Source organism: Rhinopithecus bieti, unplaced genomic scaffold (assembly GCF_001698545.2).
Source record: "Rhinopithecus bieti isolate Rb0 unplaced genomic scaffold, ASM169854v2 scaffold_31548, whole genome shotgun sequence".
Lineage (NCBI taxonomy): Eukaryota > Metazoa > Chordata > Mammalia > Primates > Cercopithecidae > Rhinopithecus > Rhinopithecus bieti.
Genome location: NW_016814470.1, coordinates 3,323,114 through 3,339,578, shown reverse-complemented (window position 1 = coordinate 3,339,578; position 16,465 = coordinate 3,323,114). Strand labels below are relative to the sequence as shown.

Sequence of the window (16,465 nt, the reverse complement as noted above, 5' to 3'; positions counted from 1 at the left end):
TTCTTTCCTTCCTTCCTTCCTTCCTTCCTTCCTTCCTTCTTTCTTTCCTTCCTTTTCAGAAAAGCCAGTAGCTTTATATATTCTTACTTCCTCTCTTACACAGAAAGTAGCATACTGTATTTTTTTAATCTTGTCATTGTCACTTTAATGATGTATCTTAGAGAGATCACTCCCATACCAACGCATAGAAATTGTCTTCATTCTTTCTTTGGTTTTAGAGTATTCTATGAATGTTTATTCAATCATTCTTCTATTGGTAGGTATTTTGCTAAGAATGACATTAATGGGAGCAGTGTAACTAATCTATGATAGAAATAAAACCTTGAAGATAAGAATAAATGGACACAGGTGCAATAGTCCAAGACAGGAAGGTTAAAGATGTAAATATATCAGCTCTCAAAATAATTCATAGGTTTATTGTAATTCTACTCAAAATACTATTGAGCTTTAAAACCATAACAAAAGATTTGGAAATTCATCTAGATGAATAAAAAAAAATGGATAGAGAAAAACCTAACTATAAGATAATGAAACATAGTGAAGTTGTAACAAAAAATAGAGTACCAGCACCAGGATAAAAAAGATAATTGGGAATGTGGCCCAGAATGAAACTATACAGGACATAAGGATTTAATATATGATAAAAGAAGCACACATATCCATAGGGAAGGGAAAGTTTATTTAACAAATGGTGTTAATGTAACTGTAAGCAATTTGGAGTACTGAAATTTAGATTTTTAAAATATGAACTAAAATTCCAGCTATATTAAATATTTACATAGAAACAATAAGCCAAAAAATTAATTGTGTATTTATTGAATTTATGCAAAGAAACAGCTAAGTTCAGAATTAGCAGAAGAATTTAAAAGGAGATTGTTGACAGATTGGACCACATAAAATCTTTTATATCATCTAAAATGTAGCCAAATGAAATTTAAAAAAAAAATGTAGATGACTGGAGGAAATATTTGTAGCAAATTTCCAAGGTTTTAATATTCTTGTATATGAAACCCTTATGCAAATATATAAATAGGCATAGGACAAGACTGGACAATTAGCTAAATAGGAAATTCAACAAATAACAAAACATAAAAATATTTTAGATACGAATTAAACTACTGAAGAGTTACCAGGATCCATTCATTAAATTAGCAGCAACTCCCATGCTGACCAGAGTAGAGTGTAATCATTAGATGCATAAATTGCTGATGGTCTCATATGTAAAACAACCATTTGAAAAGCACTCTTGTGATGTGTCAAGATTCATAAAAATCTTCATACTTTGTGACCCTGAAATCTCACATCTGGGAATTGATCCAGAGAAAATAATAACCTACCACCCTTCCAAAAAACAAACCTTTAAACCCACAGATATTCACAGAGTTGTTTCAAATAGTGAAAAATTAGAAATAACCTAAATGACTAATCAGGGGAGTAATTAAAATGTTCATATGTCCCCTGAGAGAATACAATAATTAAAAATGGTAATAGAGACTGCAATTGAAAATGTAATAAGGGTAATTTTTTTAAAGCAAACTTTCGTATTGTCTCTACAGTTTGATATAAGAATGACTGGAAGGAAATAGATTAAAAGTGATAAGAAATTACAGTAAGAGGATAATAGGTAATTCTTTCCCGATTTTCTATGATCCAGTGTAATGCAAGGCTGCACTGGTAGAAGTACAGCACCGAGATCAAGAGAGCTAATAAACCTATGTTATGAGAGGAACATGGACTTTGGAGATAGGAGATGTACAGATTGAGTTCCAATTCTGATTTTCTACTTAAAATTTGAAGCCCTGACAAGTTAGTAATTGCTCTGAACCTCAATTTCTTCATCTGAAAAATGGTCTGATGACATTATCTTCATGATTATTGTATGAATTAACAATACTAGAAAGTAGTTAATAAAAGTAGTGTTCTTCTGACATCACATGTGGAAGAATGTATCAATCAACTTACAAGCAACCTTAGATCTCAATGGCTAACAACTATTAGAAACAACCGAAGATTTGGGCATGTAATCCCAGGACTTTGGGAGGCCAAGATGGGAGGATTCTTGAGGCCAGGTGTTCCAGTTCAGCCTGGGCAACATAGCAAGACCTCGTCTCTACAAAATAAAAAATAAAAAAAAAAATTAGCTGGCATGGTCGTACCCACTATTGTAGTGCCAGCTACTGTAGAGGCTGAGGCAGGAGGATTGCTTGAGCACAGGAGTTTGAGGCTGCAGTGAGCTATGATCATGCCACTGCACTCTAGCCTGGGCAACAGAGCAAAACACTGTCTCTAAAAAAGAAAAAATAAACAACCAAAGAAATAAAGCTTCTTTCCCACTTATGTTACTTAACTAGCTGCAGATTGTGTCTCTCCTATATGTTCTGTTTGCTCTGGGATCAAGGCAGAGGGGAAACAAAGGTAATAAAAGGGTGCCTCTTAAAGAACTGCTTGGAAGTGGTACACTACCACTCCTATTCATTGGCCAAGGTTCCAAGGTTAATGTCCATGGCCCTGAACATTATCCTCCCATTGGGATAGGCCAGTACAGAAGGGCAACAACACATATTTTGAACAAATGATATGTGTTGTGACAGTCCTGTCCAGTTCTGTCACTTTATTTATTTATTTATTTATTTATTTATTTATTAATGAGACGGAGTTTCACTCTTGTTACCCAGGCTGGAGTGCAATGGCGCGATCTTGGCTTATTGCAATCTCTACTTCCCAGGTTCAAACTATTCTCCTGCCTCAGCCTCCCAGGTAGCTGGGATTACAGGCTCTCACCACCACACCTGGCTAATTTTTGTATTTTTAGTAGAGACTGCGTTTCACCATGTTGGCCAGGTTGGTTTTGAACTCCTGACCTCAGATGATCCGCCTGCCTTGGTCTCCCAAAGTGCTGGGATTACAGGTGTGAGACACCATGCCCAGCCAGTTCTGTCACTTTTATAAGAGTATAACAACCTGGGATACTTCTGGAGGAGGAAGATTTGGACAGTGAGTAATTCTGAAATCTTTACTAAAATACAGTTGGAAGAGTCATTGGAAAGGGAAGGGCATATTAAGTCTCTTCAGATATTTGAAGAATGGCTGTCACTGGATAGTGAGATTAGTTCAGTGCTGTGTGGCATCAGTGGGTGGAAGTTACAGCCTCGTATATTTTGATTCAGTATAGTGGTAAGAAGAAAAGTGAGAAGAAAAGGAAATTATTGGTTGTTTTCAATATGTTACTTCATTTACATTCTTCAAAATAATCCTATCAGAGTGTGTATGTTTCCGTGTTTAAATATTGGAAGAAGGACTCAGAGTGAATGAATACCCAAGGTCACATGACACGTAAGGGGCAAAACCGGTTTGGAATCCAGGTCTGTGTAATCTTGTCCCTTTCTACAATATTCTACTATTCTCTATTGGGCTGCAAGCATTTTTACAATTAAACTGTTCATCACCAGTCATCCTCTACCTGACAAAGTAAAGGCCACATCTCCCACATGTCTAAAAGGGTTCAAACAGAGAATGAATGGAAAGGTTGAAAGGAAGGTTGAACTCTAGATCAATGATCTGCAAACTTACTTGATCATAAGTACCTCTTAGCAAAGTACTTGTACATACTATATATATAGCTTATACAACTATTGTACTCATATGTTGTAAAACATATAGGACATTCCCAGTACAAAGAAATGATAAACATTTGGGATGATGTATATGCTAATTCCTTTGATCTGATCACTATATACTGTATGTATCAAAACATCACTGTGAACCCCATTAATATATATAATTATTGTCAGTTAATTTTTTCACCTATAGGAAAAATAAGAGTTTAGAAAGATTAAAATTTTATATAACATTTTAGTTTTTTTATAAATTAGATTTTAGGTTTTATGTAAAATCTCATCTTTATAAAACTTCTGTTTTGCAGATAGATACTTTTTTATGTATCCCTATACATATTGTCTTTTGTACCCATGGAACTGTATACTCCCAACATTGAAGGTCATTGTTTTGGATGATTTCATAAGACTCCTTTCAGTATGAAGATTCTGTAATTTGTCCAGAATTTTTCGGAAAGGGCTAATGGTAGCTTACTTCACTTTCAGAAAGGTTTTTAGATAGTTTTTTCTAAAACCAGAACTATAAAGACTTCACTGTCGTTTGTAACAGCAGTTAAGCCCCAAAACTCCAAAGTGTGAAAGGTGCTCTTCTAGATAAATAGTAGCAACCCCATGAGTGTTACAATGTATATATAAAAGGAGATGGAAGTAGGGGCTATTATTAAGTAAGAAACCTGATTTTTATTCGTGACATAAGAAATAGCCTCATTATTTTAATTATATCTTCTCTTTCTAAACCTATATATACCCCAAACTTACTGTAGTCATATATTCTAAAATGCATCTGAAATTTTGCCTAGAGAGTAATATGAATTTTGGACTTGAGAAATTATTTTAGCACTTTTAAAATAGAGCCAAAGATTTAAATTAGGCTAAGTCTACTGGACTAAAATCTTGATGGAGATATATTCTCTAAGAAGCGAAGAAGTTAGTTACTTGCATTACCTGACAGAGGAAAATGTTAGCTGTTTTTCTACATTCTGGGCCTTAGTTACTGGCATTGCCAGGTTGATGCTTCACAATTAAGACAACTTTTTCTGTTAGTGACTACTCCTTGGTGATAGATTCTTTAAGAAAAAGTCATCCCAGAACACATAAAGCAGAAAGCAAATCTAGCCTTTGAAAGATACTGTTAATATTGAGATGGAATTCTAGATCAACAGTGCTCTTTTCTATTTCTTTCTCTTAATGATATGTTTGGTATCGACTTTTTGATATGACCTACTGCAATTTGGTTGGTAGTTGCAAAGAAAGTGTTTCTTGCAAGTATGATCAAACTCAGTTTAAGCAAGAGATTGAAACAACCAACTTCAACTGCTTATTCAGCATAGGCCTTAAGTGCCTCGGAGGCCAGGAGTTTCTTAATAATAACTCTTAGTGATCATTTTATTCTAGAAAATTACCCTGGAAAAGTAGTACAAATAGTTTAATCTGGTATTTCTTAAATTTTTGTATTCCTTTACTCATTCAACAAATAAATAGTATTCAGTGCTTCTTTGTGCCAAGCACTGAGGACTCATTAGTGAGCAAAAAGGATATTAACCATGTTTTAAAAAAATGTATCTAATGTGTACTAAAAGCCAATGGATGTGGTGATGCATGCCTGTAGTTCTACCTACTGAGAAGGTTGAGGCAGGAGGGTCACTTTGAGCCCAGGGGTTTGAGTTTGTGCTATGATGGTGCCACTGTACTCCAGCCTGGGCAACAGAGCAAGACCCTGTCTCTTAAAAAAACAAACAAACAAAAAGTCTAATGGAACAATTGTTGCTCATAATAGCATACTTCAGAAACCCCTGCTCTAGTCTGACTGTGCTTACCTACCTGCTTGCATGTGTTTGTCTGTCTTCCCACCTCTCTTCCCCTCACTCCCTTCCTTTCTTAATTCTCTTCTTTTACGTCTCTTTTCCTTCTTTGAGTTGGTGACAATAAGTAAATTTTGAACTCATCTAAGATTAGGAGAAAAACTGTACGTGATATTTATTGTATAAAACTTGCATGGTGGAGTTAAACAGGAGATGATAAAATTCTTAATTTACTTTATAAACCAAATGTCACCTCACCTGTGCAGCTGTCAAGGTGGGTATGTTTGTTACTTCTTCCAGAAATCGTGTCTCTTTAAATGGGTTTATATCATTCTATTTTAAATAAAATTCGTAAGTTTTTATACAAGTGCGCTCTTTAGATGCAAATGTTTATATGATTAGAAAAATTTCCATTAGTCTTTCTTTGATTATGTATTGTCTGAATTTGAATCCTGATATGTTGTTCTGGAATTAGCCATTTTTGTTTCTATTTCTGTTTGTTATGTTATAATTAGTGTATTTCTTATTTTTCAGTGCTTTAATTGCCTTGTTATCTAAATTCTAGAATATATACCAGTTAATTAAAGACATGTGAGTGTGTGGTGTTTTTTTTTGTTTGTTTGTTTGTTTTTTTTGCTTTTGTCTTTACTGGCAAATTTAAAGGTAATTGAAAGTATAATTCTTGTCTTCTTTAGCATCAGACAACAGTCAGCGCTTTCGAGAAACCTGTTTTGCGTTTGCCTTGACACCACAACAAGTGCAGCAAATCAGTAGTTCCATGTAAGTTGTTGGCAAGTGTAACTTGCAGTTTGACCTTTGAATCCAGTACACTAGAATAAATGATTTTAAAAAACAGTGATTGGTGAGTTAGTATTTGTGTGTTGCAAATATTAGTAATGCAAATATATTGTGTTAATTAAGAACAGTTATAGTTATGATAATTTGAAAAACTTTTCTGGAGTAACAATGTCTTTGAATGAACTTTCATGCAAATACTTTAAAAGTAATTGTAATTCCTATTCTGTCTCTTCTAGGGACATTTCTGGGACCAAATGTGACTTCACAGTACAGGTCCAGTTAAGGTACAGTGCTGACTATAGGATATATTCAAAGTTTAAAAGATAATATTCCTTATCAGGAAGGGGAGATGGAAAAAAAATTTTAAGGAATAAGAGGAAATCTACCTGATCTTTCAGTAAATGTATTGAAAGTATTAGGTGTAGATATTTGGGTGAGGGAAAACATTATCCTGCTTTGAGATATTCTAATTTTCATCCAATTTAGATTTTTTCCACCACTCGCCCACCCCCCAATTTAGATTTTAATATAGGAAGTCATGTTCTATATATCTAACCATATTTGCCCTCAGTTGGTTGAGAAGCTCCTGCTACAGTTGGTTGAGAAGCTCCTGCTAATGATATCTTACAATATCATATCAAGTTTTATGAAAGCATGGGCCTTACCTCCATAAGAGGCAAAGTACTGTGGATGAGGAATTAGTAGTTAAGTCTACAGTATCTCATGGATTAACAAACACCAAAAATACTCTAATTTGTTTTGTTCTGTATTTTAAATAATTTAAATGTGCTCTAATTTAGGATCCATTTGAGACATCTCTTGAAAATTTTCAAAGACTAATGGGAAATTTTCCAACATGGGTTCACAACCCCTTATTCAGTTTGTTTTCTTAGCCCATTCATTTATTTTAGAATATATAAGAAATATTTTGTATTGGCCGGGCGCGGTGGCTCAAGCCTGTAATCCCAACACTGTGGGAGGCCGAGACGGGCGGATCACAAGGTCAGGAGATCGAGACCATCCTGGCTAACCCAGTGAAACCCCGTCTCTACTAAAAAATACAAAAAACTAGCCGGGCGAGATGGCGGGCGCTTGTAGTCCCAGCTACTCGGGAGGCTTAGGCAGGAGAATGGCGTAAACCTGGGAGGCGGAGCTTGCAGTGAGCTGAGATCCGGCCACTGCACTCCAGCCTGAGCGACAGAGAGACTCCGTCTCAAAAAAAAAGAAAAAAAAAAAAATATATATATTTTGTATTATTTCTGTCCCTTATATATCTCCCTTTTATATACATATACATATATCTCCCCCTTATATAAACCGTGCTTATATGAACTATCATATTATGCTTTTATTATTCAGTTTACCGCCCTAAATGTCCACAGTGTTGCAATAGGGATGGAAGAGAAAATATAAAACAGTTGTTTTCTTCAGGAAGCTGTTTTCCCTATAATTGTTGGGAAGGTAAATCAAACAGATAGCCTAGTCTCAATAATCAGATACTAAGTTGTACGTACAAATTGCAAATACACTAGGAGGCTAAAAAAGGGATTAATCTAAAACACCTGTTCGGCACTTTATGGAATCATGTGAAAACATCTAATCTAAGCTTTGAAATAATAAGGTAAAAACAGTGAGAAAGCAGAGTTGAAGTCGAAAGTTGAGTTGAAGATTCTAAAAAGGTTATGACTATGCATAATAGCTTTTATACCATAAAACAGTATGACAGGACCTTACCGCAGTAGACTAGTGATAATCTAAGTTTCAGTTTTGGAAGGCACTGCCGAAGATGATTCTGTATAAAAGGTGTATTTTGTGTCGGCCAGATTGTGTTAATGACTGAATAAATTAAAGGACAAAAATAAGATGTCTCCATAGTTAAGTATGTATTGCTGTAATCTACTTCCTGCCTCAATAGTTGACATTTTGCTTGTACTGATACTTGACATTATCCTTTAAATCAGTGGTTTTCAAACTTGTTGCATGGAGCCACCCTTATGGCCTCATACTCTTCTGCCATCCTCCACTTCTCTCCTAAACACATACACAGCCTGAACCAAAGTGGGGCTTCTTTTATCTCTTTTATCTGTTTTGCATGTTTGACTCTGCGTTAGGTTTCAGTTGAAGACAGGGTCCCAAGACTAAAACAGAGTTTAAAAACCGTAGCTTTTTTTTTTTTTTTTGAGAGGGAGTCTTGCTCTGTCGCCGGGGCTGGAGTGCAGTGGCCGGATCTCAGCTCACTGCACGCTCCGCCTCCCGGGTTTACGCTATTCTCCTGCCTCAGCCTCTGGAGCAGCTGGGACTACAGGCGCCCTCCACCTCGCCCAGCTAGTTTTTTGTATTTTTAGTAGAGACAGGTTTTCACCGTGTTAGCCAGGATGGTCTCGATCTCCTGACCTCGTGATCCGCCCGTCTCGGCCTCCCAAAGTGCTGGGATTACAGGCTTGAGCCACCGCGCCCGGCCAAAAACCATAGCTTTAGAATAAAAGATCTAGTTACTAAGTATTTTGTATTAATATACATACATTCTTTAAAGCAGCAACAGGTGTGGTCCACATTTTGAAGTAAGGTTGTCTAGATAGATCAGCTATTCTAATTCAGAGATTCCAAGGGAATCTTCATGACAGCGTTATTTAATTGAAATTTATCTTGCACGGACTTGGACAAAAAAAAAAAAAAAAGAACCATGTTGTGTATATTTGGTCATTGTTAGCGGTGGTTGTTCTTTGTGTTTTAATAAAATAGATCATTTCTCTCCCTGCCCCACATTGGTAGGTCTGCAACCATAGTATTTTATTTAAGTTAGGAGTGTATGCCTGTCTGCTATCCTAATTATAAATGTTTATCTAAAGCATGAAAATAATTAATTGAGAATTAGGATCCAAGTTTTCTCTATTAGACACCTAGTCTGTTTTCATTTCTGTTGCGCCTCCCTGCTCCACGCCCTCCTCTCTGCCCCATGAACCACTTCACAGAAACTTTCTGCTATTCCTTTTTTTTCTTTTTTCTCTTCAGTTCATTAGGGTGATTTAGATTAGTTGAATAGACATGGACTTGTCATTTAAATTACTCTTTTCCTGTAGGAAAGGGTTCAGGCAGCCAGGGTCCATGTTTTAAATTGATTTATGTGCATTGGAATAATTATTTAAAAACTGTGACATCCTCTTAACTGTTGCAGCATAAAGAATTAGCCTGTAATGGAAGGTTCTGCTGAAGTTAGGAGTGGTCCTGTGAGCTTTGACATCTGTTTGCTAAGTATATTTCTAGAAAATCTTTGTAGATCAGTAAATCTTAACTTTTTTATGGATCCCTGATCCCTTTGAAAATTTGATAGAAGCTGTGGATAGTTTCCCTGTAAAAATGAATATGTATATGTACTTGTAAAAGTTTACATATAAAATTGTTTCATTTTGTGCGTTATCCCCATACTCAGATTTCATGGCCAGCAGGTTAAGAACCCCATACCACAGGTGTTCAGAGGAGTTGTTTGCACATGAGGAATATTTCACAGAATTCAGAGATAGGGTTCTCCCTACTGTGTAACTCAGGGGTGCTATGAGCATTCTATAACAGTGCAGTGAGCCTTAGGTGTATATTGAGAATAGGAACTAATAAAGAATAAATGCCTTAAATGGCAAAATAATAATAAGAGTGAATAGACTGAGAATTTGCAAATTATGTATCTATCCTTGATTTTTCCAAAAGACTGTGCATTTAATTTAGAAATATTTTTATAAGTTTCTAAAATAGTATTCTAAATTCATGTGGATATAACACAAATAATATTCATTGCCTTCAGTTCTCAAAAAAATAAGTAGTACTTTGGTTTACTGATCCTGGGGATGGACTTAAAAGCATTCTCAGTATTTTCTGCTAAGAACCAGGAAAGTGTTTCATGGCAAATAAATTTGGAAAATACTGCATACAGGTGCTAGGTCTTCCTCTTAGAGATTTATAATGCTTATTAGCCTATTAAAAGCTCTGAAAAGTTCTGTATTAAGGAAACTTAATTTAATTGTTTTGATTAAGAATTTCTTAATTTTATTTAACTAACGAGCCTTTCTTTTTTTCTTTTTAACACCTGTTAATCACTGAAAAAGCTAGTGCTTCTCAGAACATGCTTAACCAGATAATTGGCAATATCACGAAGACAACTACAGGGTGATAGTCATGATTGCCACAACTTTACATTGACAGAATTATTTATTTTAAGCCTATTTATATATACTTATTAATTGGGCGAAAAGTGCAGTTTTTATAGTTTTCCCTTTTGGTTGTTTTTAAATTTACCAACTTTTAAATTTATCTATTGAACAATAATACTAACGAAGTCATCCTTTAATAAAGGAAATTAAACTTGTCCTTTATTGTTTAGGTTTTGTTTATCAGAAACCAGTTGTCCACAAGAAGATCACTTCCCACCCAATCTTTGTGTGAAAGTGAATACAAAACCTTGCAGCCTTCCAGTAAGTCCTAAAAACTATTTTTTAAAATTCATTGCCAACATAGCTATCAAATAAGTCATCACAGCTGTTATTAAGTCATAGTTTTTCCTTAAGAAAACATTTTTATTTTGGATATATATTCCTGTGACTAGGCGAAACACTTGTACCAACTATGTGCAGTTAGCAGCAGTAACATTAGCTTTGGGGTCATAGGATTTGGAGTTGGGTGTGGTAGCTTTAGTATTGTACTGGATTTTGGGGAGAAGTTTTTTCAACAGAGTCTCAGCTGTGTTCATGTGAGTCTATAAGCCTATGGTAGAAAGGAGATTTGAAGAATGCTGTGTCTTAAACAGGAAGTAGGGGTGAGGACTGTTTTTGATGCCCTTGAAATACACCTCATATACCTGTCTAAGCTTGTTATGAATTCATCCTGATTTTTAAATTTAAGAGACTTTGAATTTTCATCACTAATATTTTTTTTCAGGTTTACTACAAGGAGAATATAAGGTTGTTTGGAAAATAATAACACAAGAAACTTGTAAATGTTTACTTCTTTACTTTTAATGAAAACATTCGTATTTTCTAGTGTGTAGTTTGTAGGGGTTTTTTTCTTAAGGAATGGAAGTCAAAATGATTGTGGAAATAATAAGTATAAATAAATTATATTTCATTTTTAGGGTTACCTTCCACCTACAAAAAATGGCGTGGAACCAAAGCGACCCAGCCGACCAATTAATATCACCTCACTTGTCCGACTGTCCACAACAGTACCAAACACCATTGTTGTTTCTTGGACTGCAGAAATTGGAAGAGTAAGGAAATTTTGTTTCTACCAGATTTTGTATTATAAGGAGGGGTTAATCACCATGCCTACCTGAATTTATATGTAAATTATGTAAAATGAGCTGCAAAAGGATTTATTTTTGTCTCACAATGAATTTTCAACGTGTTTCCATTTGAAAAATGGGATTATGAAGTATCCAGTATTTTATAACCTGGCCCTTTTACTCAACAATTGATCATAAATGTCCTCCTGTATCATTACATGTTCTTCTGCATTATTTTAAGTGATGATATCGTATTCCAATATGAATATGCCATAAATTTGCCTGTTCCCTACTATTGAGCATGTTACTTGATTTATTGATTGATTCATTGGTATGTCAAAGAATATTTTGAAGACCATCTTAGTAGCTATAACTTTGCATGCATAAATCATAATTTCCTTAGGGTAAATTCTCAGAAGTGGGATTGCTAAGTCAAAGAGCATACAGAATTTTAAGAAATTTTGTGTACATTGACAGATTACCTTCTCCAAAGATGTTGTACAAATTTATTCTCTGACTTTCAGTGTTTATTTGCGTACTCGTTAACACTAGTATCTTCTTTGAAAGTTTTACCAATTCTGTTAGGTAAATAATGCCACCACTGTGTTTTAATTAGTACTTTTTTCATTATTACTGAGATTGAATATGTTTTATATTTGTGATTATTTACATTTTAAAACTGTATCCATGTCTATTTCTCTGTTGCTGTTTTTGTTATTGATTATGAGATCTTCATATACTAAAACTTAACTCTCTGTTTCATGTTACAAATGTTTGTTTCCAGTTTGTTTACCTTTTATTTTTATCTTATTATTTAATATGCAGAATATTATTAATATTATTTAATATTGGCTACACAAAGTTTTTGTGTAGCCAAATCTTAGCCAGTTATTTCCTTTATATAGTCTTTTCTCCTCTCCACCATGCTTTGCCTATCTGCCCTTCCCAATCTATGGAATTATTTGTTTGTTTTCTTCTAGGCTTAAGGTTTCATATTTTACCTTTAAATATTTAGTTCATATTAAATATCTGTGTGGTGTGAGGTAAAAATTGCTTTCTTTCACTTTTATTTTATTTTTTATTTTATATTATATTTTTTTTTTTTTGAGATGGAGTCTCGCTCTGTTGCCCAGGCTGGAGTGCAGTGGCCGAATCTCAGCTCAGTGCAAGCTCTGCCTCCCGGGTTTGTGCCATTCTCCTGCCTCAGCCTCCTGAGTAGCTGGGACTATAGGCGCCCACCACCTCGCCCGGCTAGTTTTTTGTATTTTTTAGTAGAGACGGGGTTTCACCATGTTAGCCAGGATGGTCTCGATCTCCTGACCTCGTGATCTGCCCGTCTCGGCCTCCCAAAGTGCTGGGATTACAGGCTTGAGCCACCGCACCCGGCCTCTTTCACTTTTTAAATAGCCCATTCTAACACTGTTAACCAAATAAATGTTGATTCTGAAGCCACTATGGTTGCATATTTAATTTTTACATATCCTGAGTATGTTTCTGACCTTTTTCTATGTTGTTTCTTAGTCTAGCATTCTTTTTTGGGACAGTTTTCATGGTATGAACTCATATGTATCCACCAGTTCATTTGAAATTTATTGAATGCTTACCATGTGCCATATACTATACTCAAAACTGGCAGTACCATAGGGAGGGAAGAAAGCTCATTTTCATGAGGCCTGTGATCTAGGGGCCTGGTGGACACACACAAAGAATGTGAACCTACTTATAAGTACTATAAAAGAGAGGCACATGGTGATTTTACAGTGTGTCAAAGGGCACTTTGAATGAGAGAGAGCAGTCAGGGAGGGCTTCCCTGAGGAAGTAGTGGCTGAGCCAAGAGCTGAGAGAAGAGTAGGAATCAGGTGAAAGGTTCAGAGGAAACTGCCCACACAACAGCCCAGTGGTAGGAGTGAGCCTGGTTTTTACAAGAAGCTGAGAGGGATTCACTGACCAGAGTGCAGAGAATGGGGAAGAGCGGTGTATGACATGTGGCTAGAGGGTTGAGATAGGACTAAACCATTAGGGCATTGTAGGTAATGTTAAAGTTAAGGATTTTCTTTTCTTTTCTTGTTTTTTTTTTTGGAGACAGAGTCTCACTTTGTTGCCCAGGCTAGGGTACAGTGGCGTGATCTCAGCTCATTGCAACCTCCGCCCCCTGGTTTCAAGCGATTCTCCTGCCACAGCCTCCCAAGTAGCTGGGATTACAGGCGCCTGCCATCGCACCCAGCTAATTTTTGTATTTTTAGTAGAGACGGGGCTTCACCATCTTAGCCAGGCTGGTCTTGAGCTCCTGACCTTATGATCCACCTGCCGTGGCCTCCCAAAGTGCTGGGATTACAGGCATGAGCCACTGCGCCTGGCCAGGATTTTCTCTTTTTAAGCAGAAAGTTTATAGTGCTGTATTTTTTTTTAGAAAAGATCACTCTGGCCAGGCGCGGTGGCTCACGCTTGTAATCCCAGCACTTTGGGAGGCCGAGGTGGGCAGATCACGAGGTCAGGAGATCGAGACCACAGTGAAACCCCGTCTCTATTAAAAATACAGAAAATTAGCCTGGCATGGTGGCAGGCGCCTGTAGTCCCAGCTACTCAGGAGGCTGAGGCAGGAGAATGGCATGAACCCAGGAGGCGGAGCTTGCAGTGAGCCGAGATGGCGCCACTGCACTCCAGCCTGGGCTACAGAGTGAGACTCTGTCTCAAAAAAAAAAAAAAAAAAAGAAAAAGAAAAGAAAAGATCACTCTTTGGAGTAGTAAATAGTTTAAATGGAGGCCAGCATCATGCAGAAGGACATCTCTCAGGAGCCAGCTCTTGCAGAAGTATTAGTGAAATAGTATCTTTGTCTAGAGTGGTGGCAGTAGAAATGGAGGTAAGTAGGGGCATCTGCAGGATTAAGTGATGAATTGAAAGTTGAGGGCTAAGAGAAAGGGAGATGTCACTGATGAGTCCTTGGTTTCTTGGTGGGTAGCTAGGCAAATGATACTACTGCTGAGATAGAGGAAACACTGGAAAAGGACTGAGTGTGGGTGTGTTTTGTTTTGTTTTGCTTTGAAGACTGGGCATTGGCATTGGAGGACAAGATGGAGAAAATAATGAATTTACTTTTGAAACTTTTGAGTTTGAAATGCCTGTGAGACATCCTGAATAGGCAGTGGGGCAGATAGGCTTAAAGGATACATTTGGGCTAGAGGGAAAAAATGTGCGCATCATCTGCACATTGATGGTTGTTGGAACCACACTGGCAGGGCTGACATTGATTCTCCTGCATTACTTTTTTTTTTTACATTCATTCTTCCAGATAAAGTAGAATTACTTTATCACATTTTTTCCCTCCCTCCTGTACCCCACTTGCACGTCTTTCTGAGAATTTGGATGAGATTTCTTTAAAGTTATAGTTTAAGTTAGGGAGAATTTATTTACAATATTTAATATAACCATTCTAGGAACTGTATTTTCAAATCCTCTTTTATGTTCCTCGGCAATTTAATAGGTTTCCTACAATTCCTGCATATTTTTTGCTAATTCCTATGTTGGTTGTTATTATTACTGCTATTATAAAAAGAGATCTTTTTTCTGTTACATTTTCAAAGAATTTATTTATTGTTGGTTTACTTAAAACTAGTTATTTTAATATTTATTTCATAGCTAAATTCATATATTAGTTCTGTTGGCTTTTTAGATGATTTATTGGTATTTCTACATTAACAGTTTTGAGTTTGAGGTGTGTCATACAAATTATATTATATTACCTTAATACTTCTGTCATTTATTTCTTGTTCTACTACCTAGAACTTTGTAAACAGTGTTAAACAATGCAGGCACTAGTGGACATGTTTGACTTGCTCCTTATGTTAATGAGAATACTGCTACTGGTAAAACATTATTATGATGTTGCTATTAATTTTGATAGAACTTTATTGTATCAATGATGTATTTCTATATTTCTCTTACTGGATGTTTTTGTTAGAATTGGGATTTTGAATTATATCAAAATTCTTTTTGACATATCTCAGGGTTATATTTTTTTCCTTTAACTCATGTGTCACCATTAGGTTTTTAAAATCTTTTAAATATTTTATTTCTAGTGTACCTTGTAGTTCCCTTTTCCCCTTTTGAGGAAAGTTTTGTTTTGTGTATGAAAAGAACAGCTCACTAAGGGAGAAGGGGAGTGTTCTTGGTGAAATGGGAAAGAAGTCTGAATCTGTAGGAGGGGGGATATGGCTGCTGATAAAAAGCACTAGAGGAGAGGGGAAGTACTCTTCCATAGGAAGGCTTCCAAACTACAAAGATTTGAAGACATTTTTCTGGGGAAGTAAAACACTAAATCAACATTATTTTCCAAAGCCCAGAAAATAACTTAATAGATTGTTTTTAGATCACTGTTTTAATTCAGCTTGGGAAGATATTCTGAATAGTTCATATAGAATATCTTACTGTTTTGCAGATACCTTTGTATAATTGGTTGCCAGTGAGAAATGTTGCAGCTATGTCTTTTCAAATGAAATAAATAGGAGAGCTAGTATAGTGCCTGAAAGAAATAAGTGAGTTATATTGTAACTTCTTCCTCTACCTCAGTGTAATCACTGCTTCTAGCATTTATTAAACTCTCATTATTTGTAGAGAAATTATTTAGATTTAGGTTTAGTATCCCTAATCTGAAAGTCTGAAATCAAGATGCTCTAAAATTCAAAATAGGATACTCAAAGGAGATACTTGTTTGAGCATTTCAGACTTCAGATTTTCAGATTAGGGATGCTGAACTGGTAAGTATAATGCAGATATTCTAAAATCTGGAAGAAAAAAAAAAATTCAGAGTCCGAAATACTTACAGTCCCAGCCATTTCAGATCAGGGATACTCAACTTGTACTAGTGTAAGGGGCACATAATGAATAGAGTATATTTCAATTATAGAGAAAGCATTTCATGAACTTCACAAATAATTTTTCAGACTTTTGAAAAAGCAATAGACAAAATCATCAGTGTAATATA

The 16,465-nt window shown here is 35.8% G+C and overlaps 1 protein-coding gene across 1 annotated transcript in view; it reads left to right on the top strand.

Annotated features, from left to right (window-relative positions):
- The window catches only part of PIAS1 (protein inhibitor of activated STAT 1), a 153,127-nt gene that overhangs the window by 95,647 nt on the left and 41,015 nt on the right, over positions 1-16,465 (top strand). Inside the window, exons 3-6 of the mRNA XM_017851081.1 lie at positions 6,112-6,196; positions 6,451-6,498; positions 10,587-10,677; positions 11,334-11,468. Coding sequence (XP_017706570.1) covers positions 6,112-6,196; positions 6,451-6,498; positions 10,587-10,677; positions 11,334-11,468 — 359 coding nt within the window. The remainder of the gene's footprint in view (positions 1-6,111; positions 6,197-6,450; positions 6,499-10,586; positions 10,678-11,333; positions 11,469-16,465) is intronic.